The sequence below is a fragment of the Dermacentor silvarum genome, chromosome 5 (genome assembly GCF_013339745.2).
Source record: "Dermacentor silvarum isolate Dsil-2018 chromosome 5, BIME_Dsil_1.4, whole genome shotgun sequence".
NCBI classification, from domain to species: Eukaryota; Metazoa; Arthropoda; class Arachnida; order Ixodida; family Ixodidae; genus Dermacentor; species Dermacentor silvarum.
Genome location: NC_051158.1, coordinates 71,548,888 through 71,575,537, shown reverse-complemented (window position 1 = coordinate 71,575,537; position 26,650 = coordinate 71,548,888). Strand labels below are relative to the sequence as shown.

At 46.8% G+C, this 26,650-nt stretch overlaps 2 protein-coding genes across 6 annotated transcripts in view; one reads left to right on the top strand and one right to left on the bottom strand.

Moving 5' to 3' along the window:
* Positions 1–3,805: 3,805 nt before the first annotated feature.
* LOC119453485 (sorting nexin-24) lies at positions 3,806–5,276 on the top strand. The gene has a single exon (XM_037715528.2). The coding sequence runs from the start codon at positions 3,980–3,982 to the stop codon at positions 4,484–4,486; it is 507 nt and encodes a 168-aa protein (XP_037571456.1). The 5' UTR covers positions 3,806–3,979; the 3' UTR covers positions 4,487–5,276.
* Positions 5,277–9,122: 3,846 nt separating this feature from the next.
* Positions 9,123–26,650, bottom strand: part of LOC119453483 (ankyrin repeat and fibronectin type-III domain-containing protein 1) — a 160,055-nt gene continuing 142,527 nt past the window's right edge. For all 5 annotated transcript variants that reach the window (XM_049668175.1, XM_049668174.1, XM_049668171.1 and 2 more), the window contains 8 exons: positions 26,353–26,552; positions 25,312–25,515; positions 24,654–24,767; positions 24,245–24,469; positions 17,940–18,106; positions 17,264–17,506; positions 14,664–14,919; positions 9,123–14,261 (listed from right to left, as the gene is read on the bottom strand). In XM_049668175.1, coding sequence (XP_049524132.1) covers positions 13,383–14,261; positions 14,664–14,919; positions 17,264–17,506; positions 17,940–18,106; positions 24,245–24,469; positions 24,654–24,767; positions 25,312–25,515; positions 26,353–26,552 — 2,288 coding nt within the window. In that variant the 3' untranslated portion in view covers positions 9,123–13,382. The remainder of the gene's footprint in view (positions 14,262–14,663; positions 14,920–17,263; positions 17,507–17,939; positions 18,107–24,244; positions 24,470–24,653; positions 24,768–25,311; positions 25,516–26,352; positions 26,553–26,650) is intronic.

Here is a 26,650-nt window from a genome sequence, read left to right as displayed (position 1 = left end):
GGAAAGACGTGGGGGATGTCAGTAGACGCAATGATGAAACTCTACAGAGCTCTCTTTCTCGGTTTTTTAAGATATAGTCTACCTGTACTCAACAACACTTGCAAGACAAATATTCGTGTTCTGCAGGCAGAACAAGCTCAAGCACTCAGAGTTTGCCTTGGTTTGCCCAGATGCACGTCAACAGAGGCAACTATTGCGATTGCTGGGGACCACCCGATGCAAACTCACATTACGGTGGAAGCCCTGAGAACGCACATCAGACATTTTGCACGTGCCCCCTATCACCACCTTGCTAACACTACCTTCAGACAGGAGCCAAGCATCGTTCTCTAAACTATCATCAAGTTCAACGACAAACTTCCCTCGGGCTTCACCGCTGCATCTAAACCATCGATGCCCCCTTGGTGTCTTATTAGCCCCACAGTACATCTCAGTGTACCAGGAATCAAGAAAAAATATGAGCTATCGTCACCTGTGCTGAAACAACTGTCTCTGCTTCTTCTACACGAGAGGTATGCGGACAGTGTACATATTTATACTGATGGTTCCACAAACCTCCAATGTTCGTCCGGTGCTGTGGTTGTCCCAGCAAGAGCTACTACCATCAGCTTCAGGACTGACCACCCAACGACTTCGACATCTGCGGAACTGGCTGCTCTTCGTGCTGCACTTTGTTTCGTCAATAGGGAACCACTTCGACAATGGTCAATATTCAGTGACTCTAAGGCAGCCCTACAATCTGTGCTATCAGCTCTGCGTTGCGGGCCATACGAACAGCTCGTATTCGATATTAGGCACCTACTCCATACATCACATGAGAAAGGACACCACGTGGCATTTCAGTGGCTTCCAAGTCACTGCGGTGTCATAGGGAACGAAGACGCCGATAATGCCGCTCGGGCAGCTCTTGACGACACACAGGAAGAGGCCATACCACTCTCACGGTCCGACGCTGCCAGCAGACTTCGAGTGCTTGCCCAGGAGATCACGCTCTCTCTATGGTGCACACCCAGCGGCCAGACCAACCGGAGCAATCGTCACTACCACCTGCCCTCTTTGATGCATCTCTGTATGCCATCTGGACTCCACCGAAGAGAGGCCACTATGCTTTATCGCCTATGGCTAGCGGTGGCATTCACTAAATCTTATTCATTTCTGATTGCAATGGCCGACAACGCTCTTTGCGATGCTTGTCTTTGCGAGGAGACGCTGGAACACATTCTATGCGACTGTCCTGAATATAATGTTCAGAGACAGTCCCTGGCGTCCGTTCTAGCGCACCTTGACAACAGACCAATGTCAGCTGAAGTGATTTTCACACGTCGTCGACAGAAGACATCGCAGCTGAAGGCGACGAAGGGACTACTTCGGTTTTTAAAAGCAACGGGCTTGGACAAGCGGCTGTGACAGTGATGTCAGGTACCACGCAAGAGTGACGGACTGTGACTGACGATGCGTGTGCTGTGCTGTGTGCTCTCTCTCTCTCTCTCCTCCCCATCTTTCATTCCCCCTCATCCCGCTCCCATGTGTAGGGTAGCAAACCGGTTGTGCTGAACTGGTTAACCTCCCTGCCTTTCCTTCTCCACTCTTTCCTTCCTTCCTTCAGGTAATACCCACGTCAGAACCCATTCAGGGGCTTTTAAGTGTTAATCTTTTTTGCTGAGTCATGTTCATGTTTGCTTAGTCATGCTCATGACAATGACTTCTACAATCAATCTTTAATTAGTATTTCCTTCACTTAGCACCCACGTCCGAACCCATTCCAGTGTTTTTTGAGTGTTAATCTTTTTCCGCTAAGTCATTGTCATTTTTGCTGAATCATGCTGATGACTATTACTTCTACCGTAATCGTTTAGTGTTTCTTTCACTTCGTACCCACGTCCGAACCCATTTAAGTGGTTTTTGAGTGTTAATCATTTTCGCGTGGTTATTGTCATGACCTACATGACACGCATGTCATGCCATTTATGTCAAGACCTATCATTTATGTTCGCCATACACTCTTGTCATACTATGCCAATTTTGGTGCATACCAAGTTCAAGAAACGACCATGAGAGCACCAAGACGTAGGCGGCTCTTTCATGACCTACATGACATGCATGCCATGACATTCATGTCATGAGTCCTCAGGAGTCCCTTTAGCTACACCTAAGAGACCATAAGGTGAAAGCCTTAATCATGCTCGTGACTATGACTTTTCTTCACTTAGTACCACGTCCGAACCCATTTCAGTGGTTTTTGAGTGTTAATGTTTTCTCGCGGAGTCATTGTCATTTTTGCTGAGTCATGCTCATGACTATGTCCTACCACCAGCCTTAAGTGTTTCCTTCACTTAGTACCCACGTCAGAACCCATCTCAGTGGTTTTTGAGTGGTAATATTTTTTCGCTGAGTCATTGTCATTTTTGCTGTGTCATGCTCATGACTATGACTTCTACCAGATTCCTTTATTGTTTCTTTCACTTAGTACCCACGTCCGAACCCATTTCAGTGGTTTTTGAGAGTTAATATTTTTCGCTGGGTCATTTCCATGACCTACATGACACACATTTCATGACATTTATGTCATGACCTATAATTTATGTTCGTCATACACTCCTGTCATAATATGCCAAATTTGGTTCCTACCAAGTTAAGGAAACAACCATGAGAGCACCAAGATGTAGGCGGCTGTTTCATGACCTACATGACACGCATGTCATGACATCCATGTTATGACATATCATTTATGTTCGTCATATACTGTTGTCATAGTATGCCAATTTTGGTACATACCAAGTTAACGAAACGACCATGAGAGCACAAAGTCGTAGGTGGCTAGATAGATAGATAGATAGATAGATAGATAGATAGATAGATAGATAGATAGATAGATAGATAGATAGATAGATAGATAGATAGATAGATAGATAGATAGATAGATAGATAGATAGATAGATACTGTCAGAGTAGCAAATGTTCGCCAAGAAATGCTTCGCATTTAAAACAAGAGCACGCCTGGGGATTAATGCATTGATCATCAAGAGGGAACACCATCAATAATTGTGGAGGAAATTGGCGTGATTTTATGTTTGTTTACTTTGTGTTCCTTTAGCCAAATGTCGCGATCATAAGATCCTGGACAACCTGCTTGTGCATAACTGTCCCTCGCTGAACCGCGATTTCCAGCAACAGGGCTAGGGAAACAAGGCTTTAACAACGCATCGGCAACTACCCCCTCTCAAAACTGAGGCTGCAACTTAGTGCGCGATGTTACAGTATTATTCGCAAGATGGAGCCACCAAGCCGTGAGATGCGCGATGTGCATATTTGACGCCAGTAGAACGTATTGGCCCTGTTTTCTTTCCTCGTCTGTCACGCATTTGACCTTGTAGGCGATAGTCCACCACATCTTGGTTTAATTTGATCATTCATGGTCATCAAGTACTAAAAAATGTTCATCAGGATGCAACAAATTTCCGTATCTTCGCTTGGCATGCTGGTCTTCAGAACCGCTGATGCCTGAGGCAACGCCTCCTCTAGAGCAGGCTAGAGGAGGCGTTGCCTGAGACTATTTCCACCATCCCCTAACAGCTTAGTTTTCCACAACCTACCCCGTCAATAATGTGATAAACACAAATGAAAAAGTTCTCAAGCGGCGCTTCAGGTTGATTTTAGCTCTACGAAAGGCTGCGCCTAAAGTGAAAATAAAACCTAACACGATAAGACACGCCTGCCATCTGTCAATAATAATCTGAAGTGTTTTAGTGTTAAAACATTGCTTCCGAGATGGCCGCGTAGCATCTATCGTTGCTTTCGTGTTTTCGTTTCTCAAAGTTGTCACAATGGGTACTAACGAATATGGCGCAGCTCAGGCGTTCTCCGGAGGGTTGTCTGCAAGCGACGTAAATATAAACACGTTTGTGCTGTGCTTCATAACCATTGCACCCTTCGTAAATATGTTGTGGTGACAAGGCCTCGAACGAACCTTGCAGTGACAATGATCCGTGTGTTCGTGCCCACTTACCGCCCAGTGGACGCCCCGAACGGGCGTCAACACGTCGTCTACTGCGTGGAAGTGACCGTATCGGGCGTCTGTCACCGGCTGGAGCGCAGGTACAGCACATTCCATGCCCTCCACAAAAAGGTTAAGCGCATGCTCGGAAGCCAGGCGCCCTCGGGGTTTCCCCCTAAGCGTCTCCGCGGTCTCAACCCCAAGCTCCTGGAACAGCGACGCGCGGGGCTCGAGCGCTACCTCCAAGACTTGGTCCGCATTCCGGCCCTCTCGTCGCAGCTGCTGTCGTTCCTCGAAGTGCCTACGCCACTGTCGCCCGCGGCGAGCAATGGTTCTGTCGACAGTGATGACCAGGAGTTCAAACCGTTGCACCAGCCCGTCCTGGGTTTCCCCAAAGACCCCTATTTGGACACATCCAGCAGTGACTCACTCCCGGATATCGTCATGCAAGGTGTCATGACGGGCCTGTTTGGCTGTGACTACGACGACTAGGGAAGTTACGCGCCGTATCGATTTCTTCCTATGCACGCCCATTCACAGTCAGCTCGACCAGTTAATTGTCACATCACGTTCGAAGTTTGTTGCGGAAAATGCATTACTACGCGGGTATGACAAGCGAACACTGCTTGCGCGTAATTACTCGAATTTACCATGTGCCATCGTGGTGTAGCCGGGCGCTGTATAGCCCGGTTCCACTAGCCTCAACAGCGAGTGTTTATAATGATTGCCCACCGGTGTCACGCTGTACTGGTCAATAGATTTCGTTGTATCGTTTTGCTCAGGCGTGATACTAGAAGTACACTCGCTTTGCGTCACTTTTCCTCGTCCGCTTCAGCCAGTTGTCACCTTTGCTGTCCGGTATTCGTTGTAAGACAGGCAGCACGCGATGGCGAATTTAACAGATTTGTAGAGTCACAGTTTTTGTTGTTGCTATACCTCAGGTGAAGCCAGAAGCGTACTTTTAATCCTTGATACTGTAGACGCACATTTCAGTGGCCTTTTATTTGCTTTCTGCACACCCCTTGTCAAGCCTTTACACCCATTTACAACGGTGGCAGGGTGCGTAGTATAGAAATATTTTTCATATACCTCAGTTAACTGCTGTGTTACAGTTTTGTGTTGTTTACAGAATGTTTTCTTGCTTTATTGTTACCTTAACATTATTATTCAAGTTTAAAACTATGATACGTTGTGTAACAATATGCAAGCATTTAGCCAATGCAAGTCACAAGTGCTTATGCCTTTTCAAAGAAATTTGCATTAAAATGTGTGCTGTCCCAGCTATTTGACAGTTATTTTCCACCTGATGCACATTTCCGTCAACACAAGATGATAGAAACCAGCCTTGTTAAGGCACGTGTTGTCTGCAGCAGCTCACATGCAGTGAATTTCACTGTTTAATCCAGAGGACCTGCCTCGGGATTGGGTGAGCACTCTGCTATCCCAGTCGCAAATTGCTCCATGGAAAGCAGCGTGCTCTGCACTATATCAAAGTGGAAGATCCGACACTCGTTTTCTCTCAAAAATGTCTTATTTTATGCCGACGTCCCCATGATAGCTATTTTCATGTTTCAACAGCTTTAACAGCTAGATCAACTGCTCCTATCACCACATCTGAGCTCAGTGTAAATAAACGATGAATGCTGCTATTCTAATCCTTGCAAGACGCCAAAGTGACAAAATTCCTCAGCTTCCAGCCTAATCTCAATCTCAGAATTCCTAACATAACTAAAGAACCATATACCACAAAGTTTAAAATCACCTTTGGAATATTGTTGATTTATCAGTGTCTTCATTGTTTATAGCTCTTATATCTGTTGCAGTTCAAAACATTTGAAGTGATGCACAACGTGCCTAATATAGATATTATCATGCAAGATGACCCATTAACTTCTCGAAATTCTTTTAATTCAGGGTAAACACACCTGGATGATACCGGTTAGGCTACAAGCAAGCATCTTTGGCATTTACTAATGGTAAAATATAGCAACCCATAGGCCAAGTTATGCATTTATTTAGGATTTCTTATGCTAGTCATCAGAATATGACAAAGTAGACAAGTGCTTTGATGGGGCTTGAGAACTTCGCTTATGTGATGCTGCGACATATGCTTCAATGCTGTCCTACTGCCACCCCCCAACAAACATTTTCCACAAACGGACAAGCAAACATTTATTACGTAAAGGTTCAATGTAGCAGTGGCGATGCAGCTGCTTTCATTCAGCCAGCATGAGTGTGCCAGCCACATTTTAAAGGAGTCCTCAGGTGGTGTGCAGACCATTTTGTTGGTATATCAAAACTGACAATCCAAAACAGTTCAGACATACTCAGTCAGCCCCTTCAGTGCCTAAGCAGGTATGTCATGGATGCTGTCATGTTTTTCTTCCTCTTCAAATGACAACTGTATCTCCACATCGCGGTTCCAGCTAAAGTAGAAATTAGTCTTCCTAATGGCATGCACCGACATGCTCTTCGCTCCATATCTTTAAAAGGTGCATTGCTACTTTCTAGAACTACCCCATTCTTGGACACCCTACTTCGTGACACATGCATCATAACAAACGAACCTTTATATGTGTATAGTCACAGCCACATAATTCCAAGGAATGCAAAGGTAAAATTATTTGTATTTTTTTTAATTGAAGTGTAGGAATGACAAGTCAAAGGGAAATGACAGTGGACAGAAAAACAACTTGGCCTACTGGGAGCCAAACCCACAATTTCCACATTATGCTTCCATTGCACTACCAGTTGTGCTACAGCGGCGGCTGTTCCCACATCCACATTTTTTAGTATTTATGTACTTCTAATAAATCTAACTCGGGGAGTGTTAGCCAGTGCCACTCATGGCCATGGCCGCAGATGTGGAACATCCTTTTGACCAAGTCACATAGTGGGTGAACTCCAAGGTATTGCGCTAATTGCTTTTGGCATCTACAATTCTGGTGTCAGTCTTGAAGCCTACTTGTTATCTTTGTATATAAAAGTGCGAGCCCTTAATATGATGAAATCTGTGTGATTCATTCTTGGTGTATATTTTCTCAGTTTCTTTCAAACCTGGCTTGTATATTACTATAAGCACCCCACTCTGTTTTTGGGCAATGCCATTTTCTCCCAAACTTTCTTCATGAATTGGGCTTAATACCAATCAGATTGAAACTTATTTCTCATGGTAAAGCATCCTACTAGAAAAGGCAGTCATCAAGTGGCATCTTTATACCATGCAATCGTTTAAATCTTCAAATCAGGGTCTTTGCCAGGCACCTGCTTCAACTGCTCTGGAAATGCAGTCATTCATAACAACATACTTTTGTCAGAGGTTGCTAACATCACCAACATTGAGCAGTGAAAAAACATTTATGACCACCTGGTAAACATTGTTAGACCAGGGCTCTCTTGTAAGTTGCAATTGCCAACAGAGACTACCACGACAGCAAGATCCTCTGCAAAAGTTTCTCAAATATTGTATAAAACTGTGGTAAAGCTGTGTAAGACATTACCGGTAAGAAGAGAATAGACTTAAAATCATGGAATTTGCAACCATCCACAGCCCATCTCGCAACAAACTCAGATTATTTAAAGGCGTTTTTGCTTGCTGACAATGTATAGAGCACTCCGCTCTTAAAGGGAATGCTGGAGTGCGTGGCGTCTGCTTGGTGCCACCGCCGGCCGTTGGCTGCAAAGGGTTTCGCACAGGTGCAGTGAGCGCTGTGGGCGGTGCTCTTTCGTGGCCTGCCACCGTCTGCTGTCGCGCTTCGGATAGTAGCGAAGCAAGCCGATCACACCTTTTTAATGTTGGCCATTGCAAAGCTGACAGAAATTTACACGAGGCAAAAGATTAACTCGCAGGTATTTTTGCCGTTTCAATGAACAAGACAAACATGATAATTTTTTATACGGACGTGTCTTTGTGGCACAGCCATTTTGAGAATATTTCTCCGTGCGTAGTGCCCATTTAATTTTTACTAATGCATATTCGAGCCGCTGCAGTGCGTAGGCTGAACAAAGAATCCCCAAGCGCCTTTAAAGAGCATATTAATTTATAAACAGCTATCACTCGAGCTATCGTTGAATCATGGGAATCGACGCACACAGTAAACATTTTTTTGTAGCGGGCAAATCTTTATGGAACGCAAAGGTGAACAAGACTTAGAAGAACTTTCTGTGGGCCTAGTTGGTGCATAATTGATAAACATTTTAAATGGCAAACAAGAGACAAGGCATAAAATGAAGGTCAGACACAGGACAGGCGCTGTCCTGTGTCTGACCTTCATTTTGTGCCTTATCTCGTTTGCACCTTAAAAATTTTATCAAACGAACAAAAGATGGCAGTGTCATTGCTGCTGTTGTTTAGGGCATTTATCTGATTATAAATCAATGCAGTCACTTTCCTTCCAGCTGGAAGCAAAGTGGCTGCGTTTAAATACGAATTACGCTATCTGCTTGCTTTGCGACGATCCGAAGCGTGAAGACCGTAGCATTCAGCAAAAGAGCACCGCCCACAGCGCATGCGTGACACTCAATGTAGCCGACGGCAGACGGTGGCGCCGAGCAGACGACACGCGAGCCACACGCTCTGGTGTTCCCTTTAACATTGGACCGCTCTTTACATGAGCAAAAATTTTAAATTGAAGAAGGCAACATTTTGGGTAGTTGGGAGGCACTTATTTGAGGCAACCTTTGTATCGTGCCTGTGAAGCTGATGTTATGCCTCCCAAAAAATCAGTGCTTATTGTTTTCTATGATTTTTAAAACATGAAGGCTCAATGAATGATGAAGGATTGCACCACTTTTATTAAGTTTATACTGGCACTTCAATTTTAGCAACACCCCTTCCCCTGATTTTGAGACCATACTTATAATGAAGTGCACAAGGTGCATTTCTCTGAAAGTGTACATTAGCACCCTAATGTTCCTACCACAAGAAACCTAAACTATAAACCTAAATCTAAGCTACAGGCAAACTAGCTTTGCCACAGATGCAGCAGTAGCAAAGAAATGACTGCATGCCACAATATTATAATGTTGCCATATGGCACATTTGCAGCCCTTATATTAAGACAGGATATCACATTGGTGAGAAAACTTAGCCACAACAGAAAAAATAAGTCACGCTGAAACAGTCACATGTATGCAAAAGAACAGAACATTTATATACATGTTGTGCTTTCAACAGTATTGGAACATATTTCATCAACACAAACAGATGCAACAAGAATATATATAACATTGCACAAGGACCGACATGCACCTAGAGAGTCGCTGTTTGCTGCAGCTGGTCACGAAATTCAGGGTTTTCAGTTTTCTAGGCATGAGTATTCGAAATTTGATGTACTGTAACAATTTATTTTTAGCCTTAGAACTTTCAAATGCTGGCCTCTCAAGCTAAAACAATGGTTGTGCGTTTTCTCCAGCAGTGACTGCAATAACCCGAACTGTAATATGCCAAAGAAACTAACATTGCTGTTGTTTCCCTAATGCATTGGGTCTAGAACTGCACTTTCGTATTGAAGCGGTGTTAAGAAAGCAATCTATGGTTTGGATGGATTAGCATAATGAACTCTGCAACTGGTCACTCGTACTTCCCACTCAAAGTGGATTTCCAGTGGTTGAATGGGAGCATGCAGAACTGCTTGTACTATTCTCATGAGGGCTTGGCCCAGACCTCCGAGCCGTTACATTAGTACTTCATTACTATTCAGTGCTCCTGTCGGCCCACTGGAAAATGTCATTTTAGGTTTAAGCACTGTCCTGCAAAAAGGACTGCTGTAGACAAGGTTTATATGAAGTGATGCATTGCTCATGACCTTACCACTAATAAAGCTTTTGTTATGTTTTATTTAAAACAAACTGGGAATCAGACATCTCGTTCATTGGCAACTAACCGCGATACTTTATTAGCTGCATGCAATGTACATTGCTAGCATAAAATTGTTCTTTCTTTTAGCAGTTGCAGCATGGTTTGATAGAATTATGCATCACTCAGCATGCAGCACAATCTCTTGGAAAAGTCACGTAATAAGATTCTAGACCCTTTTCATGTGCACTTTATGAGATGCATCACATCCAGCTGCAACTAAGTTGCTTGCAACAGCTGTTACCTGATCCAGTTTATCATATATCTGCACACAATTTTATCTTTTTTTTCTTAGATCGTAGTTGGTACCAGCGAGGGAAGAACACAAAGCCAATAACATACAACAGTGATTCGCTTCTAAACACCAAACATTGGAAAGTGCATGAAGCAGGGTGCCTTGCTTCGGGAATCTATGAAGAGAGAAAATGTACAACTGTGGGCACAGAAACACGAGTACCGCAGCCTAGGAAACAGACATCATATCACAAGACACACTTTGACTATGGCTGCCACATTTACACTCGTCCGCCTGCTCTATTTTTGTCCAGCTCCTCACATCTGGACCGACTATGCTGAAGTGTGGCTTACAACAATCTGTAGGGATACTAAAGAGAAGAAATTAGGCTGGTAGAGCATATTTTCAGGACTTTGCTTGCATCTCTTTGGTGGGTATTGGCCATGTCTCGCTGCACACGTCGGTTATAGTCGAATCAGTCAAGCTAAGCAACATTGTGCTTGGTCGGTATTTGGGTCCCTTTCTTTGTGGCCAGAATGGCTCCCAGCTTAGTGCACAATAGTTCAGTGAGATAGTAACGACATTTGCAGCACTCTTGCCAAGAATTTTCTGTCTGCAGCAATAGATGAATTTATATATAAGCAAAGAAAATCGAGTTTTAGATTTGCAGTTTTTAATTCTGCCCCCAAATTGTGGCCTCAGTAATGTGTTGTCAAAAATTTCAATGTTTTGATGTACTACCAGCATACATTCAAATATGAACAAGTCAAAAATGATTGAAACACATACTCATGTTTGTATGTTTTCCTGCACTTGTAATGGTGAGCTAATGAATGCTCCAAAACCTACATTTCGGACTATGCAAAACTTAAAATCCAGATACAGAGTTCTTACACTTCACATTCCAATGCAAATATATGAAAAAGGTGTTCCAAGAAGGTTTTTTTCTGTTCATATTTAAATTTCTCCTCATGGTTCATTTGCCATACATGTGAAAAAATGTGTAAACATTTCTCCAGGCCGAGCCCTTCATTACTTTTAAATGCAGTGTAATCCTTTTTTATCAACAAGCAGTTTAACAGCTTCCAGCAGCCACTATAAACATTTTTTTCACTATGGCAAAGAAGTGTGGGAATTCAACATACAGTTGCATTTCAATGCCTGTCTCGGTTACTTCTCTTCATACTGTCTTTTGTTTTACTGGATTCCGCTTGAGCTGACATCTACCAATGGCCCTACCAAGCTACTTTACTCAAGGTAGTTTTGACACACTTTTGTTTTATAATTTTTCCTGACTTGGAAAAGCTTTAGATCATAATCAGGCCGACATAATCTGCCAGCATAACTTTGATATTTCTCTTTAGTATGCCTTTTGGAGTGCTGCTGCCACCTCTAAAATTATCACACATAGCTTTAGATCCGCAATTCAAAGCAGATGCAGTAACAAGTGTATACTCTCTCTGCAACAGCTCCTCCCACCAATAGCATGGCATGAAAATTTTGCTGGGGCTGCTAGCATTGGTTTGGTATACCACTCATTTCCACACCGCATGGTCCAGTACAAACACTTGCAGAGAAAATGGGCCCTTGATCAAATTTGCACTAGCCCAGACAGCCGAAGCTACCTCAGTATTGTTTGCTGACATGCCGGCTATTTTTAGAGCTTTCTAGCACAAGAATAACTTTTCTTTGCTCTTGTGACAATTATTTCCATGGCTATTTTGTTTACATCACTTAAAACAGCTTCATGCACTGGAGGCACTGAGCAATTACAATTACATACTGTATGCAATAGGTTTGCTACTGCAGCCTTTCACAGGTAATGCAATAATCTTCTATAAGCTCCCATTAGTCGTAAAGCAGAACAGTGAATTTAAATATTCCAACTTTCTGGGTGCCAGTTTACGCACTTCGAGTTGCACCATGTTTCACATTAGCGTTGAAAATTTGTAGCTTCATAGCTGCTTGAGAAGCCAAGCCTACATGAACTTCATTTTGAGTTTAATGGAAAAGTTGTAGCAACAATGAAGTGGTAAAGCAACTGTGAAGTGGCACAGGCAATAACATTTTTATTCTGAGCCATATCTTTAATGTTATCTCAGATAATTTCATTCAAGGTTATGTAGCTATGAAAATTATTACAAAGGTAATACTGCCATAGTGAAACAATGTAGACACTTTCAGGCAATGGTACAGCAGCACTTTGAATTGGCCTTGTGATATTCTTGAAGCCATGCACAGTACTTAGACTAAGGCACCTCTATAGTGTTCTCTGCAGGTCTTATACTTTCACACTGTGAGATATATATTCGTGTCTCACTAACTCTGCACTGCTTGTGTTGCGCTTTGCTTTGCTCCCTGCTTAATATTACCCAGGTTCTATGTTACTGGCTATAGCTACTGACCTGTGCAAGATAGAAGAGAAAGGAAAACTTTCAAAGCCAAACCCGAGCTCAAGCCGCTGTCCCAGCCACAGAGTCTGCCATGTCAAGTGTGTTTCATTATCTAAAGCTCACTGTTTTATCTTTGACCTAAAATCTAATTCTGAGGGCACACAAAATTTTCCAGAACAATGAACAAACTTCTATCACATGAACTCATTTGTCATAGCCTCTCCTTTGTGGCAGCCTGTCTCACACCAGAAAGGGATACAACAATGACGCTTACAACAAGCACAGAATGACAACAATCAAAATAAATTAGAGGAAAACAAGATGGCGCCCAGCACCACTGAGGATCCGTACATACTTTGAAATAAATTAGGAGCGACAACTCAAACCACACTTCCCAAAATATCCACCAATGTGACACTGAACTTTCCATCGTCCATGGGTATGCTCAGATACATGCTGGCTTTCTTTGACTTGGAGCTACATCATAAACCCACGAAACGAGGAGTCGCCTTTGTGAACTTCACAACTCCCCGCACAAGTGCTTGGCTTGAATTTAAGCCTTCTGAAATGCATTGTGTCCTCTACAACAGAAAGCCGTGCTGCCGAGCTCTTCAGTCTGGACATACACTGACACCAATCTTCTGCTGTGGCACCAACACACTTCGCAGTCATCACTGTTTTTCACTACAGCCTTGTGTAATGTCCTCACAGTTTGTGCACATGTGGTGCTACAGTTCAGCCAAGTGACTGTCACAGGCAAACATTAGCTGCCAGCAATGTCACATCTGAGAAGCTGGCCTTGTGGGAACCACGTCCTTGCCTCTTGGTAGTCGAGAGGTGACGGCCACACGAACACACTTCATTTGCCCCCACTGTCGCTGCAAGGTCCATCAAGCAGGTGCACTACGTTTCTTCCGAGTTCCGTAACCTCACAAACAACCTGCCCTTCGTCCAAGGATTCTGCAGGCTCAGCGGCTGGAAATCCGCGCTCAGACAGCGCTCGCGTGAACCCACGACAGCGACGAGGCAGAAGTCTGCAAGCCTCTCGTCACCGTACAGCGGGCCCGTCCTCCCTTTGGCGACCACGGCAGTGTTGAGCTGCCTCACAACAAGCTCGACCACTTCCCGGGCTGTCGTCTCGGGCGTGACGTGAAGCTTGATGCTAGTGCCAGGCGGTAGACCCGACTCGTACGCGGCGTACACCCTAAGGACACTGGGTGCCAATGCCGCTGCAGACGTCAGGGTGTCTTCCGCGCTCTCCTCGTCATATTCGTCATCGTCGTTAATGTCAAACGACACGTTGCCGGTGGGACCGTCGCGCCCTTCGGTCGACGATGTCTCCTCGATGTCGTCCATGTCATCCTGCGGCCTCTCCAGCGCCAACCTGGATGCGGACGCGCAGCGTCTGATCTCCACGGACGCACCTCCTGGCGCTCCCGAGGCGTTGACACCGCCCACCGTGAGGAAGAGCTTGGCGTCGATGAGGTCGTCGACGCGGGAGACCCGGCGCGCCTGCGCGGACACCGTGGAAGGAGGCACGATGGACGGCTGCGTCTGGCGCCGGCGTGTCGGGCTCGACGATGTGGGAGAAGGCGCCGTCGAGCCGGGCGTCGTCCACACGGCGCTCATAGGAAGGCCACCGTTGAGTGAGCGGTCGCGCGCGAACGAGAGGGCGTCCATGATCCAGCGCATGCCGCGCCATGTCTGTTCCAGCTGCGCCTGGAAGTCCTGCAACTGCGTGAGCCGGCTCCGAGCTGCAGCCACTTCGGGCGCCGAGAAGGCCTGGTAAAGTGAAACAAAAAAGCGGGCATATTTAGAAAGTGGGATAGAAAAACAAAAGCACATATTATGTGGACTAGTACAACGTTTATGGAAAGTATGCAATATCCCACATTCAGTATGAACGAAGCGATCGCACGTGTCTGCTAGGGGCTACTGCATGCCTATATGACGCGACGCAACTCGTAACACCCGCAAGCGGCATTCATTTGCATTAGGAAATATAACTATTGAGCGCTTTCTGCTCTGACCGGATGCGATTGACTGTCGCTTCGTTCTGCAGCTTTACAAGCCATTAACAGTGCCTGATCATCCCAACTCTGACGACCACAGAAGCGACGCACCGGCTCGAAACGCTTTGAGCAGGAGCAGTGCAAAAGACGAGTCATAGTCGTCCATACGTACCTCTCTGTTGGCATGCTGGGCGAGCACTGTGTCCGTCTCAAGCATGGCGGAGACGCGCGCGTATCGGGCGATCAGGGGCGCCTGGTAAGTGCCCAGGTGCACCACCTCGAACACCTGCACCGGCAGGGCGAGGCAGTCGGCGCGCGAGGTGAGTTCGTCCCGCTGGCCTGGCACGGAGCACACGCTCTCCACTGCCGGAAGCACCAGCAGGAAGCTCACCCCTTCCGCCAACTCCACCACCTCGGCGTCGTACAACCTGTGAGCAAGAAGGGCCGGGTTGGGTCGTGTTATGCTCGAAGCAACGTAACAAGCCTTTCCTACTATCATGGTGTACTCTAGCAGGACGCTGTGCGCACGCGGACGCTCGGCAAATTAACGCAAGAGCGAAGCGATTTAATATAGCAGGAACGTATATACACGCGAAAAAAGCCTGCCTTCTACGTCGATGTCGTCACAAGGTTATGACCGTGCATGGAAAACGTTCTTGCGTTTCTGTCTTCTATTGGTCTTCTACAGCTGTGAGGGCTGAAAAAGTCGCAGTTACACAAGAAAGGCGAAGCATGGGGTCCCTGCTTTGCCCAGGGGGCGCTGCGAAAACGGTGCTAAAGAGCGCCCTCTGTCCTGAGCTGGGTAGTACCAAGCTTGGTCGTCTAATTCGGAAAGCACGTTTACAATACGGACCCGCCACTTTCGGTTGTTGTACCATGACCTTCAGCGAATATCGGGTGCCGAAGATTTTTTTCAGGGATGGCACGCTACGTAGAGGCAAGAAATTCTGCAACGCCGAATACGTGTACGCCGTTCAAGAAATAAGCGGCGCAGTTTTAGCGCGGTGTCAAGTGCAAGTGAAGCCAGCCGCGGACGAAGTTGAACTTCAGGGTAAGGTTTGGACACTGCTAGATTCAGGCGCACAAACGCGAGGAAACGCTTGCTATAAATGAGTTCACAGCAGCAATAAGCAGACATGTGTACAGAACTGCTCCAGCGCACGATCATACGCGCCGCGATGGCAGCGGTCTTTCAGCATGCCGCGAAACGGCGGGCCCTCCTGCAATCTTTGTTGACTGCATGCCGCTAGACAAGTAGTTATACCTGCGCTGTAGTAGCGGCCATCTGTGCCTTTAGCAACTGATAAATAACTGATGCAATGCATATGAGCACGCAGTAACGTACGTGCGAATCGCGCGCTGCAGCGCGAGCTATTGTGCGCTTCTGGCTTGATGTAGCCCTTAATGACAGCGCTCGAACATCGATGTGCTGTAATCAGTACTGCCTTACTGCGCTGCGTTAACGTGTTGACTTGAGGTCAAGGATGAGCACATTTAACTCTCGAACTTGTGCTGCTCGTAGTGGGGTAGTGAAGTTATCCAGCGCGCCCGACGCTCCACTGCGTGAGGCCTTGAAGAAACGGTAGAATCTGATGCTGGGATTCAGGTCTTCTTACTCGTGGCAGCCCACGGCGCAGCAGTAACGACGGCGACGCTTTTTCGAGGCTGAGCTAGGTCTCTCCGGATCGGCGTCGCCGATTCCTTCTGCTTCCAGCATTACCTCCCACGGCACACGGAGAGTCCGTTTATATAAAACTAGGCTGCGGCCGGCTCGCAGCCTTGAGAAGAGACGAGCCTTTCGCACTCGCAACAGGGCGGAAAAAATACGAATCAACGCAAACTCGTGCTGGAAACGTGCTTCGCCACAGCCAGGGCTCAATACTACCCAAGCTGGTACTACCCAGATAACTTCTCTCGCCGCCACCAGGCGCCGCTACTATACCTCAAACTCCAACACAAGAGGCCCATTCATAGCAATAGCAAAGTATTAGGCTACAAGAAGCGAGGTTCCTAGTTCTATCGACCAGTATGAATTGCAGTAAACAGTCCCTTACTAATTAACAAGTATGGCGTCACGTGCCGCGCAGGCAAACATGAACAGATCTCACTCGATGGCTAAGAACGCTCGCTGTCACAATGCTGGCCTGAAGAGCGCAGACAGCGCGGGGCAAACGCTTTATGCTTCTCTCGCTTCAACACGTCTCCGAAATTGAGATTGCGGGAGTTCAAACACAAGGCGTGCAGGAAGTCAGCGCACACGAAGCCACCAGCCATCTTGGCTCGCCCATGTTTTGCACCCGCCGGATTACCTTCAAGTTAGAGCGCGCGTACCGCGTAGGTCACGGCCAGGCTATAGAGGAGGCTACGCGGGCTCGCCTGCCTCTCTCCTCCCCCGCCCCTTGCGACTGGCTGGCACCTTCGTGCTCGTGGTGCTGGAGCCAATCGCGACAGCCGAAGTGGACAGTCCACTAGGTGGGCTCTTACAGAATACCCCCCCCCCCAGGCTGTCCATATATTTTCTATCGTAATAAAACAGTTTAGTAACATGCACGTCTTTTACTGGAAGAAACGTGAAATGATTCTTGCAATAGAGAGAACTGCAGTATCCCGAACAACAGGTGATTTCACTACTCGGTACAAGCACCGTATTCACCAGGTTTCTTCAAACTAATGCCAACCTTGAAAGGTGCGAAACACACGGATGAGTTTACAAAAAGGGCACCGGTAGCTTATATATAACGTAGGCGTCTCGCGCAGTGCGTGACAACGAACCTGTGCGCGTCATAGAGCTCGGGCGGCACCTCCAGCTGCGCGAAGAGGCTCCTGGCGGCCGCCGAGACGGCCCGCTGGAAGCGCAGCTGCGACTCGTCGGGCTGCAGCTGCGGCCTGCGCTCGGACGACGACTCGCTGCCAGCGTCCGGCGCCACTGAAGAAGCACCCTCGGGCCGCAGCTCGTCGCTGGACGGCGGCGACTGGCTCAGGTCACCGAGGCTCTTGAGCCACTGCCACTCCTCGCTGCGAAGAATATATATGCACGCTGCTAACTTTGCTATTATTCCGCTGGGTGTCAGCGTCTCGGTGCGACCTCGATCACCACATAGGTCATACATTGCTCGAATGCTAATTGCATTGCCGACGGCAGTCATCGTGATTTGAGTTCTGCCGCATTTTTCTTTATATATTCAACCTTCCTGGGTTATTGACATTACTATGCGAAAAGCATTCTAAGAACAGCAGTCGAACAAGACGACGGGCGAGTTCGTTCCGAATTTCAAGTCCGTAGGTAGCATGTGCAAACACGCAAACCACGTCAGCAGTTATGTACGTGGAGATACATTTTGTAGGGCAGACACCATCAGCCGATTTATTCAGGTCGGAAAAGACAACGAAATCTTTCCCGAGACAAAGAAGTCGAAGGTCCCAATCGGTGCAAGTTAAAGGCCCGTACCGTGAGACGTGCGGATTGTCCCTGATGCGGCAGTGGGGTAGGACGTTCGGGTTTCGGTACGGTACTAGGACGCTGATAAGGTCCATGGAGCTCTTGAGCTTCAGGTATCCCAGGTAGAGTCCCCTCGGCAGGGGCTTGCTGCTCGTCTGGTTGTACGTCATCATCTCCTGCAACGCAGAGCGCGTCCTTTGTGTCAGCGATTTCATACAAAGCGCAGTGCTTGCGCATCGTTGTTTAGCAACCAGGAAACACCCCTAAGAAAGAGAGAAAGCTCTTTTAAAAAATTGAGAGAATTTGTCCAGTGTTTACCGGTATATAGCAGCCCACAATCATGGGGAAAGCGATTGGGAAGGAGGAGGACTGCAAAGATTACACTTAACGTGCTGCTTTGTTTGAGAAAGAGGCCAATCTACGCAGCTTCTTTCAGGCCCTCAACAGTGATTCGAACGAAGCTTAAGCCCAAAAACTAAAGCAAATAAAAAAAAGTTCAGGAATGAAATTTAGCGTCCGGTTCGCTACCGTACAAAAGCAGGGAAGAAAGAAGAAAAAGAGGATTAAGCAGGGAGAAAGAAAGCTGATGTTCCCTGCGGCGAAACCTACTACGCTCTCGCCTGCGACTCTTATCGCCGTGCCTTGTAGCATAAACTCAAACGAGTTGGACACTTGGCAAATGACGTTAGCAGTAGAAACTCCGAAGTTTGCAATACAGTAAAACCCCGCTGTTACGTTCCCGGGTGCTGCGTTTTCCCGGCTGTTACGTCGTTTTCGGCCCTTCCCGGCACAGCTCCCATAGAACCCAATGCATTGGTAATCCCGCTGTTACGTCGAAACTGTGGGACCGTCCCCGCATCATACGTTGCGAACTGCCACCCCGCACCGGCCCGAGCGGCCATTTTGACTTTTCATGTCGCTTGGCTTGGTTGCTTGACGATGGACAAGTGCCGGGGGCGACACTTATTACGTATTTTCGGTTTCCGCCAGCAAAAGTATGGCCCTTGAGATCCGCATTTGCTATCCAAAGATGGTGTCTATGACGCGTTGCGGCCCTAAAATTGGTTTTGGCTAATAGATGTTATGTATCAAGTCCCAGGGCGATAACGCCGTCGCCGCGCGCCGTATAGGCCGTTTCACATGGTGCGATTTTACACTGCGATTATCGCACCGGAAGTGCGATTTCCGTCGCATGCGACGAAAATCGCAGTCGCAGGGCCGTTTCTGCGATTTTCGGCTGCGACCAACCGGTTGGTCGCAGCGTCGCAACGTCGCAGCAATCGCTGCGATATTTCCGTCGAAATTGCGCCGAGAGGTATTTCGCGGTCTGTTTTGGAAAATGGCGGCGGTCGCTCAACGCAACGTTTATAGATACTTTTTTGTCTATAAATATTGGATCAATGAGCCTCGAACAGTGCAACTAATTGAGTGGAGCCTTGGATTACGCAATCGGTACGTAACATCAGCACCGACACGCGAATAGTGCAGATAAAAACTCGTAGGTCAGATTCGGTTCTGTGATTTCTACGAGTTTGTTGACACGCTACGTTGCTAATCTGACGACGCTGTTTTTTAGGTTGGCTTCGGGTGCTGATAGTACGTACTTTTGCGTGATTTTCCGTTATTCACACGCGCTGCGAGTTGGTAAATACTACGAGGTGTCCCTCACGGGAAGGCATGGCCTTCGGATGTCGTCCCAATTTTCTGGTTCTGGAGACAACTCGCGATATACGAAAACGCCACAGTTTTATCGCCGTATGCTTTTACGGACGGAACAATTTAAAGAATATGCAACTACGGACAAATGCTGTGGTCGCGCGTATAGCGTGACCAAATGCTTGGTCACGCTATACGCGCGACCATTTAGTTGCAGTTGGTTGGTTAGAGCTTTCATGCGCATTTTCCCCAATTAATTATCTCATTTCAAGGTTCTGTTACTTCCGCTGCGAGACGCAAAGCGAACGTGCAAACTGGATATCGTAGTGAATGTTCTACAATAGCATATTTCACGCTTTGACTGGGAATAAGCAGTATTGCCAATTTATTTTCGAAGCAATATTAACAGTTTTTTTCTAATTTTTCTGATGCATCATTTTTCTCCTGAATAAAAAAAAACCAATAAACATTCAGTGTGTTGCAGACTTTGCATCCTTACTGCATCTGTATTAACCCTCACATTAAAAGGTAATTGCACATTTCGCTTACTTCAGTGCATCGAATTACTTTTGTTTATGCTGGTTGTAACATATCGCAGTACTCTAAGAAACTACTTAGCCATAAACATCCTTGCCTTTTCTTGCTTCTCTGTCTCTACTTCCTGTAAAACACATGCAATAATGCGAAAAGCAGGCGAACACCTTGTTTTTATAAGCAGTAGATAACTCATTAAACAAAAGCAGATCAAAATTGTGCAGTGAAGTCAGCCGGTTGCATTCCTTCGTATGAATGATAGTATCTTTTCAAGTGTGGGTGGGTCTTGCATGTCCACAGCTCATAAAGTGAGGCGTAGGTATAGCCCATCAAGATGGAGGCAATGTTGCTAATGAGTCTGCACTTACATGTATTACTGCATAAACTCGTATAACCATATCCCATCATTACTCAATCGAGCTTGCTCAGTCATATTCACCAAAATTCTACTTATCCGAGCTTGCTCCTACTCATATTCACCAAAATTGTACTTGGCCGAGCTTGATCTGACTAATATTCACAAAGATGCTACTCAGGCAAGCTTGCACCGAGTCATATTCACCAAATATCTACTTAGCCAAGCTTGCTCCGACTTATATTCATCAGAATTCTACTCAGATGAGCTTGCACTGAGTCATATTCACCAAAAATCTACTTGCCGAGCTTGCTTTGACTCATATTCACTAAAATTATACTTGGATCAGCTTTCCCCAACTACCACATGACAATATTCACTGAAAGTTTACTCAACTGAGCTTGCTCTTACTCGTATTCACCAAAATTCGACTCAGTCAGGCTGAAACGAACTCAGACTCACGGTTAGTTCGAAGTCTTAGTGAGCCGACGTTTGAGTGAGTTCACCGTGCTATGTATACATTACATTATGTGACCTGTGCGGTGAATAAGCAAACATTGTCTATGAGTATGTGTTGCATCGGGTGAAATAAGGACAACTGTAAACACTGCAGTTAGTTTTCTAGAGTTCAACTGGCCGTTGCGTGAAAGCTTCGCCTCATGTCGATTCAAGCAAGTGCATTGGATCTGCATCATATTTTTTGCCAATCCTGCTGTCTGTCCTAACCATTACTGGGTGGCCACATTTTGTACATTTCAACACAAAGTTTAATAAATGACTGTAGTGCAATATATTAAAAAAAAAGATTCTTGCATCACTGCACGTATAACAATCAGAACATGACACAAACACATGCACATAAGATGCACACAAACGATAAATACATAAACAGATGAAATCAGCTAGCCACCACCTATTGAAAAAAAAAGCACAGGACTACGTATAACCATTCCCCTTGCCAGGTACATGGGCTATAGGAGAAACACGTGCAACCTAGCAGTTACCTCGAGGTAGTAGCTATGGACGCTTTTGCATTTGCAGCTGGCCACTCAACCACTCAAGTGTGTTCAGTGTGCACTTGTACTTAGGCACACTTTTTATTGTCTGTATCTCAAAAATTTAATGTGGCTCCTCAAAATTTTGAGAATGTTTGGATTCTGAGGCTTGCAAAGGTAAATATTTTTATTCCATTTTCGTTCAAGGTGAAGGCTCATACAAAAGATTAGAGATATTGTCAGTGCCCCTCACTTTCTCTTAGAACATAAGTGGTCTGTTATTGAGATACTAGCAGCTTTTCAATAGCAAGAAAGGGAATCAGCTTCCCCTGTTTTCAGCATTGGGTTAATGCAGACACTTCAGGGAGGCATAAAGTTTTGCTAATACAATAGGTTCGGGAATACCAGATTAGACTGTACCTTGACACTTTCCTTGCACTTTCTTATTTTAGTCAAATAACCCAGTTTGAAATGGCTCCAGTTAGCATGCTCTAACATTGGTCTAATATAGGTTAAGAAAATGACTAGCTTAACAGACTGGGATGCTGGCTTTCATTTCCAGGAAAGGAATCATAGCACCTGCTCCAGTTGCATATGTTTTTGGTTATCAGGGGTTATCAGGGATAACGTGCTGAAGCAGGTAGAAGCACACGCATGCCATTAGCGGATAGTTTCGATAGCTTCTTACCTTACACTTGCCACCATGAATACAAAATTTTAGCGTTCGATTTTGTTATTAAACAAACAAACGTACTCCTAACAAGGTATTTTAATGTTAGCCGTGTGGCTGCGCTACGTACTGCAGCATATTAACTTAAGCTTCTTGATACAGATTCACAGCACACTAACAGCGCAAGAAACAGGACGAGAAAATAGACGACGCCCATGTCTGCCAGCATGATACGATTCTACGTACACAAGTGACTGCAGCTCCTAAAAAAATGTGGTGTCGGCTTTTACTCCTTTCGAAATATTCAGAGAGCACTTGTATGAATAATTACAGCACAGGCGCCGAGACGGACGAGCCAGGCTGGCGCTAAGATAAACGTTCACAACACAAATTCCATTGCACGTTCAGTAATTACACACAGATCATTTGCGGCTTTGTTCAGGGGTAGACGTGAGCTTTTGGGTTGGTGCTTGCTGCTAAGTTTTGTGCAAGAATATTGCTAGGAGCAGGAACCACTAATGCGCAATCACGAGCAATACACACACACATCCGTTTTTCAGAAGCTGACGTTAATCACGGGTAGCGCGAGGGTCTCTGCGTTGACATGACGACTCCGCCGAATCCCGAATACTGCATATGCGATGACAACAGCTATAGGGGCTTGTTGATAGGTCCTCTTGTAATTTGTTTAACCGCAGGTAGAACGACACAGGCATAAAACACACACGAGACAGCACACAACGCTGAACGACGACCTGCGAACAGCTGTTTACGTCCGCCATTTCTCCTCGTATTGAACTTCACAAACCGCTGTTGCGCACTCCAAAACAAACTAAACTTTGAAGCGTTTTTAAATTACAAAACGCACGTATTATTTGATCCTAATAAAGAGAGGTCAATTATATTATAACGCGCACGTTTTTTTCATTACATTAAACGAAATTATGCGGCGTGTGCGACAAAATCTGGCAGCAAGCAACCCTGGGCGTCGCAGAATCGCATTGTTGACATCGCACCATGTGAAATGGCCGTTGCGAATTTCGCATCTGCGAAAATCGCAGCTGCGAAAATCGCAGTGCAAAATCGCACCATGTGAAACGGCCTTATGCTGTATGTGCGAGTGAAAGCGTGCGAGGGGAGCCGACGACCGCGCCTAAATCTCGCGCGCGAAAGAAAAGCAGGGAGGAAGCGCGCCTTCTTCCGTTGCGCTCGAGGCGCCGGCGAGAGAGCGAGGGGGGAAGGATAGCGGGCAGCGTTGTTCTCTGGCATCATACTGCGCGGCGGCGCGCGTGCGCGCGGGCCCTACCTTGAAAGCGATCTGCGTGGGAGCAGAGTCTACGCAATGTAGGTGCGTCGGCGGCTCGTAGCTTTGTGCGTGCTGTGTGTTCTCGGCGCTCAGCTTGCGTTGAAGCGATAGACAACAGCACGAAGGTCACTTCGCTCGCTTCTGCAGCGGCGCTTAAATTCCTCACGCCAGCGTTTGACAGCGCGTGTCCGCGCTCATCGCTGTTTCATGTTCATGTTTGCCTGTGGGCGCTTGTTAATTAGTTCATAAGCGAGTGTTTACAAGTTTATACGGACGATAAAACTTTGTATAGTTTATCGGAATCGATACTTGGGCTGTCGGGCGAAACTACTTTTTCACACGTAAGAATTAAAATAATATTGTGCGCAGTACAACACCCATTTCTCAGTTTTTCCTGTTTCCCGGCTCTTGCGTTTCCCCGCTGTTACGTTTTTTTTCTTTTTCTTTTTTTTTGCGATCCCGTGACAAACGGAACAGCGAGGTTCTACTGTAGAAGACTGCGCCCTTCCCTCTAATAATCCATCTTCGCTCGACATATTCCACAAACTGGCAGGCAGCTCTAGTATGGTTCGCCCCCTTCCTTTCACCTTGGCTTTCTAACTATTTAACGCTACAGTCATGCGTACTCTTTACCATAGTCAAGGCAACCGCAGTACAGCGAACTAAACATCTAGCACTCTAACCGCAGCCTCAAACATTCACCAATGCATTAGTTGGCGTATAAAGGAACAGACAAATTCAAGCATGTACAGTGCTAGCGACCTTCAGCAAGACACGCGACCCCAGCTCCGTGCTCACCTGTATGGAAGAGACCAGCATCTCGGCGGCCGATGGCAGCTCTCCGCCGTCGCTGACGCTGGGCATGCGTCGCTGGATCTTGGCCAAGGGTATCCAGCGCACCGACAGTGCGCTCACCGTCTTCGGCTCGCTCACGTACTTGACCACGCACACGACCGCCGTGCCCTCGTAGTCTCGCAGCGGCTTGTAATAGACCTGACCCAGGTCTTGCACGCCCAGCGCAGACTGCGCGCAAGATATGGAGGGTGGGGCTTAGCACGACAGGTGCAGGCTACGCGGGAATCACGCGGAGTCGTACGCAAAGCTCAAAGTCACTTTGCACAGAGAACGCGGAAGCTAAATTTAACTGTCTCTCCTTACGAAGGAGTAGAGAGAACCGAGAGAAGGTGTTGCGAGTGTCGCGCCTCACCTGCATTTGTTCGACGGTCTGCAGCAGCTTGCTGCGAAAGTGCACGTTCGACGAACTGTGACTCTTCTCCATGTCCAGCCGGAGCGTCTTCACGTCGTCCCACGTGCACGCAACCTGAACGACATCGCAGAGGAATCGTCAGAGAACGTATACGCTAACCGCAAGAAATTCAGCAACGTACTGCGCTACCTCAAAGCAAAAGCCAGGGCAGGAAATGACCATTACGTGACCGTGCTGGCCGCTCGCAACGTAGAGAATCCAGCGCACCAGACCAGATGCTATAGTCATTTTTCGCAAGAGCAGCGAGCGCGAAATGAACGAAACATTGACGCGTCGAGACACTGCGTTTGTACCTATGCGGAGCTTCTTGTCAGTTTCACAACAAGCGCCTATAATTCCTTGCCTTTGGTGCAACCTAACATGAGAGAGCTCGCAAATTACCATATATAGAGCCCAGCAACCTGATCGCGAATATCTCCTGATGCATCTGCGTCCCCAGCGAGACCGTAGGATGAAGGGCTCGGAAACCCACCACCTTCGAAAAATTTCTATAAAGCGTTTACTACTACTACTCTAAAGCGAAACTACCGACCAATCAACGTGCAATGACTATAACGAGCTCTACAGCTTAGTACACAAAGAATGCCGATCGTCTTGCCTTCATGAGCCAGTGGAAGTCCGTCTGGAAGGAGGCCGGGTAGCAGTCGTCCACCTCCAGGATAGGTAGCGTCTCCTCGGTGGTGACCAGGATGCGGTCCTCGTTGTAGAACAGGCACGCCAGGTACACGCCCCTCTTCAGCGTGCGCTGGAACTTGGGCGCCGCCGCAAACAGCTGACGAATGCTCTTGCGCATCTGCCGCCTCTGCGAGACCAACGGCGCAAAAGCATAAAGTTACGCGGCAGTTCTGACCGTATACGCCATAAATCCTTGGAACTAGCTCTTTCACTCCCCTTTCCAAGGTAGCTAGCTAGCTTCCCCGTACAACGAAAACCTCTCTACCTTTGTCGCCTTGGAGGCAAAGATGACGAGCACTTTTCGTGTTTCTTCCCTGCAAATTCTTGCGCTACTCCACAAATGGCGTGCGAAATAACGTCGGCGCCCTTCAGACGGAAATCAAGCGCATTGTCGGCAAGCCAGTGCTCGGCATGCACGCGCGTGCTACAACAAGTGAGCCCTAGTAGTAAGCAGCGTACCATCGAATTTCAGCCGCATTTTATTTATTACTGTGGCGGCCGCGGGAGGCATTTTCGCTATGCTGGAAAAGCAAGTTGAAGGACCTGGAGCGGATCCTGGACCACGTACAATAGAGACGCGGCAAACGAAAGCCATACCTAAGACAAGTGCTACTTTCCCTTTCTTGTGTATCTGCTTTAATCGTCTTTTCCTTCTGAATAGTGCGCTCGCTTGCCAAACTATTGCGATGCTTTAGCCTATAGATGCAACACGAAAAAAAAAAAAAAAAGCTGGGAATAAGAAACGAACTCATACAGCCGACGGTCACACCCTTTGCGACAAAATATGCGAAACACGGGTGCTTTCTTTCTTCTTTTTTATGGTGTGCCAGCGCAACAACTCGACTAAGACGAACAAAGATGAAACGATTCTTTATTCTTATAAAGAACAGAATAGCGGCCTTCCGGAGGGTCTACCTCCGGAAGTAGTTGGGTATGCCCGGATGTGAACTGCGAACGTACGTACCTGCTGCATGGGCGTGACGTCGTACAGCTCTCCGGAACCTCCAAAGGACGTCGCAGAGCCCATGCCTGCGGACGGGTTGATCTTCTGCAGCTCGGAGCATCCGTGTAGGGGCCGCGACTCCATCACTTGCAGGAAGAGCGAGTCGAGCCGGTCGATGCGGCCGGTCCACCGCGGCGAGCAGTCCTCCAAGTCGCGCCAACCTGAGAGCGCCACAACAAGTGGGCTTGTTAGTGAACACGCGTCCACTTGCGGCACTTTGAGTGCTATACTTCAATAATCTTAGAACATTAACGTGTTC

Bases quoted from the DNA above. Each gene is read 5' to 3' on its own strand.
- LOC119453485 (XM_037715528.2), top strand. From the start codon at position 3,980: ATGATCCGTGTGTTCGTGCCCACTTACCGCCCAGTGGACGCCCCGAAC.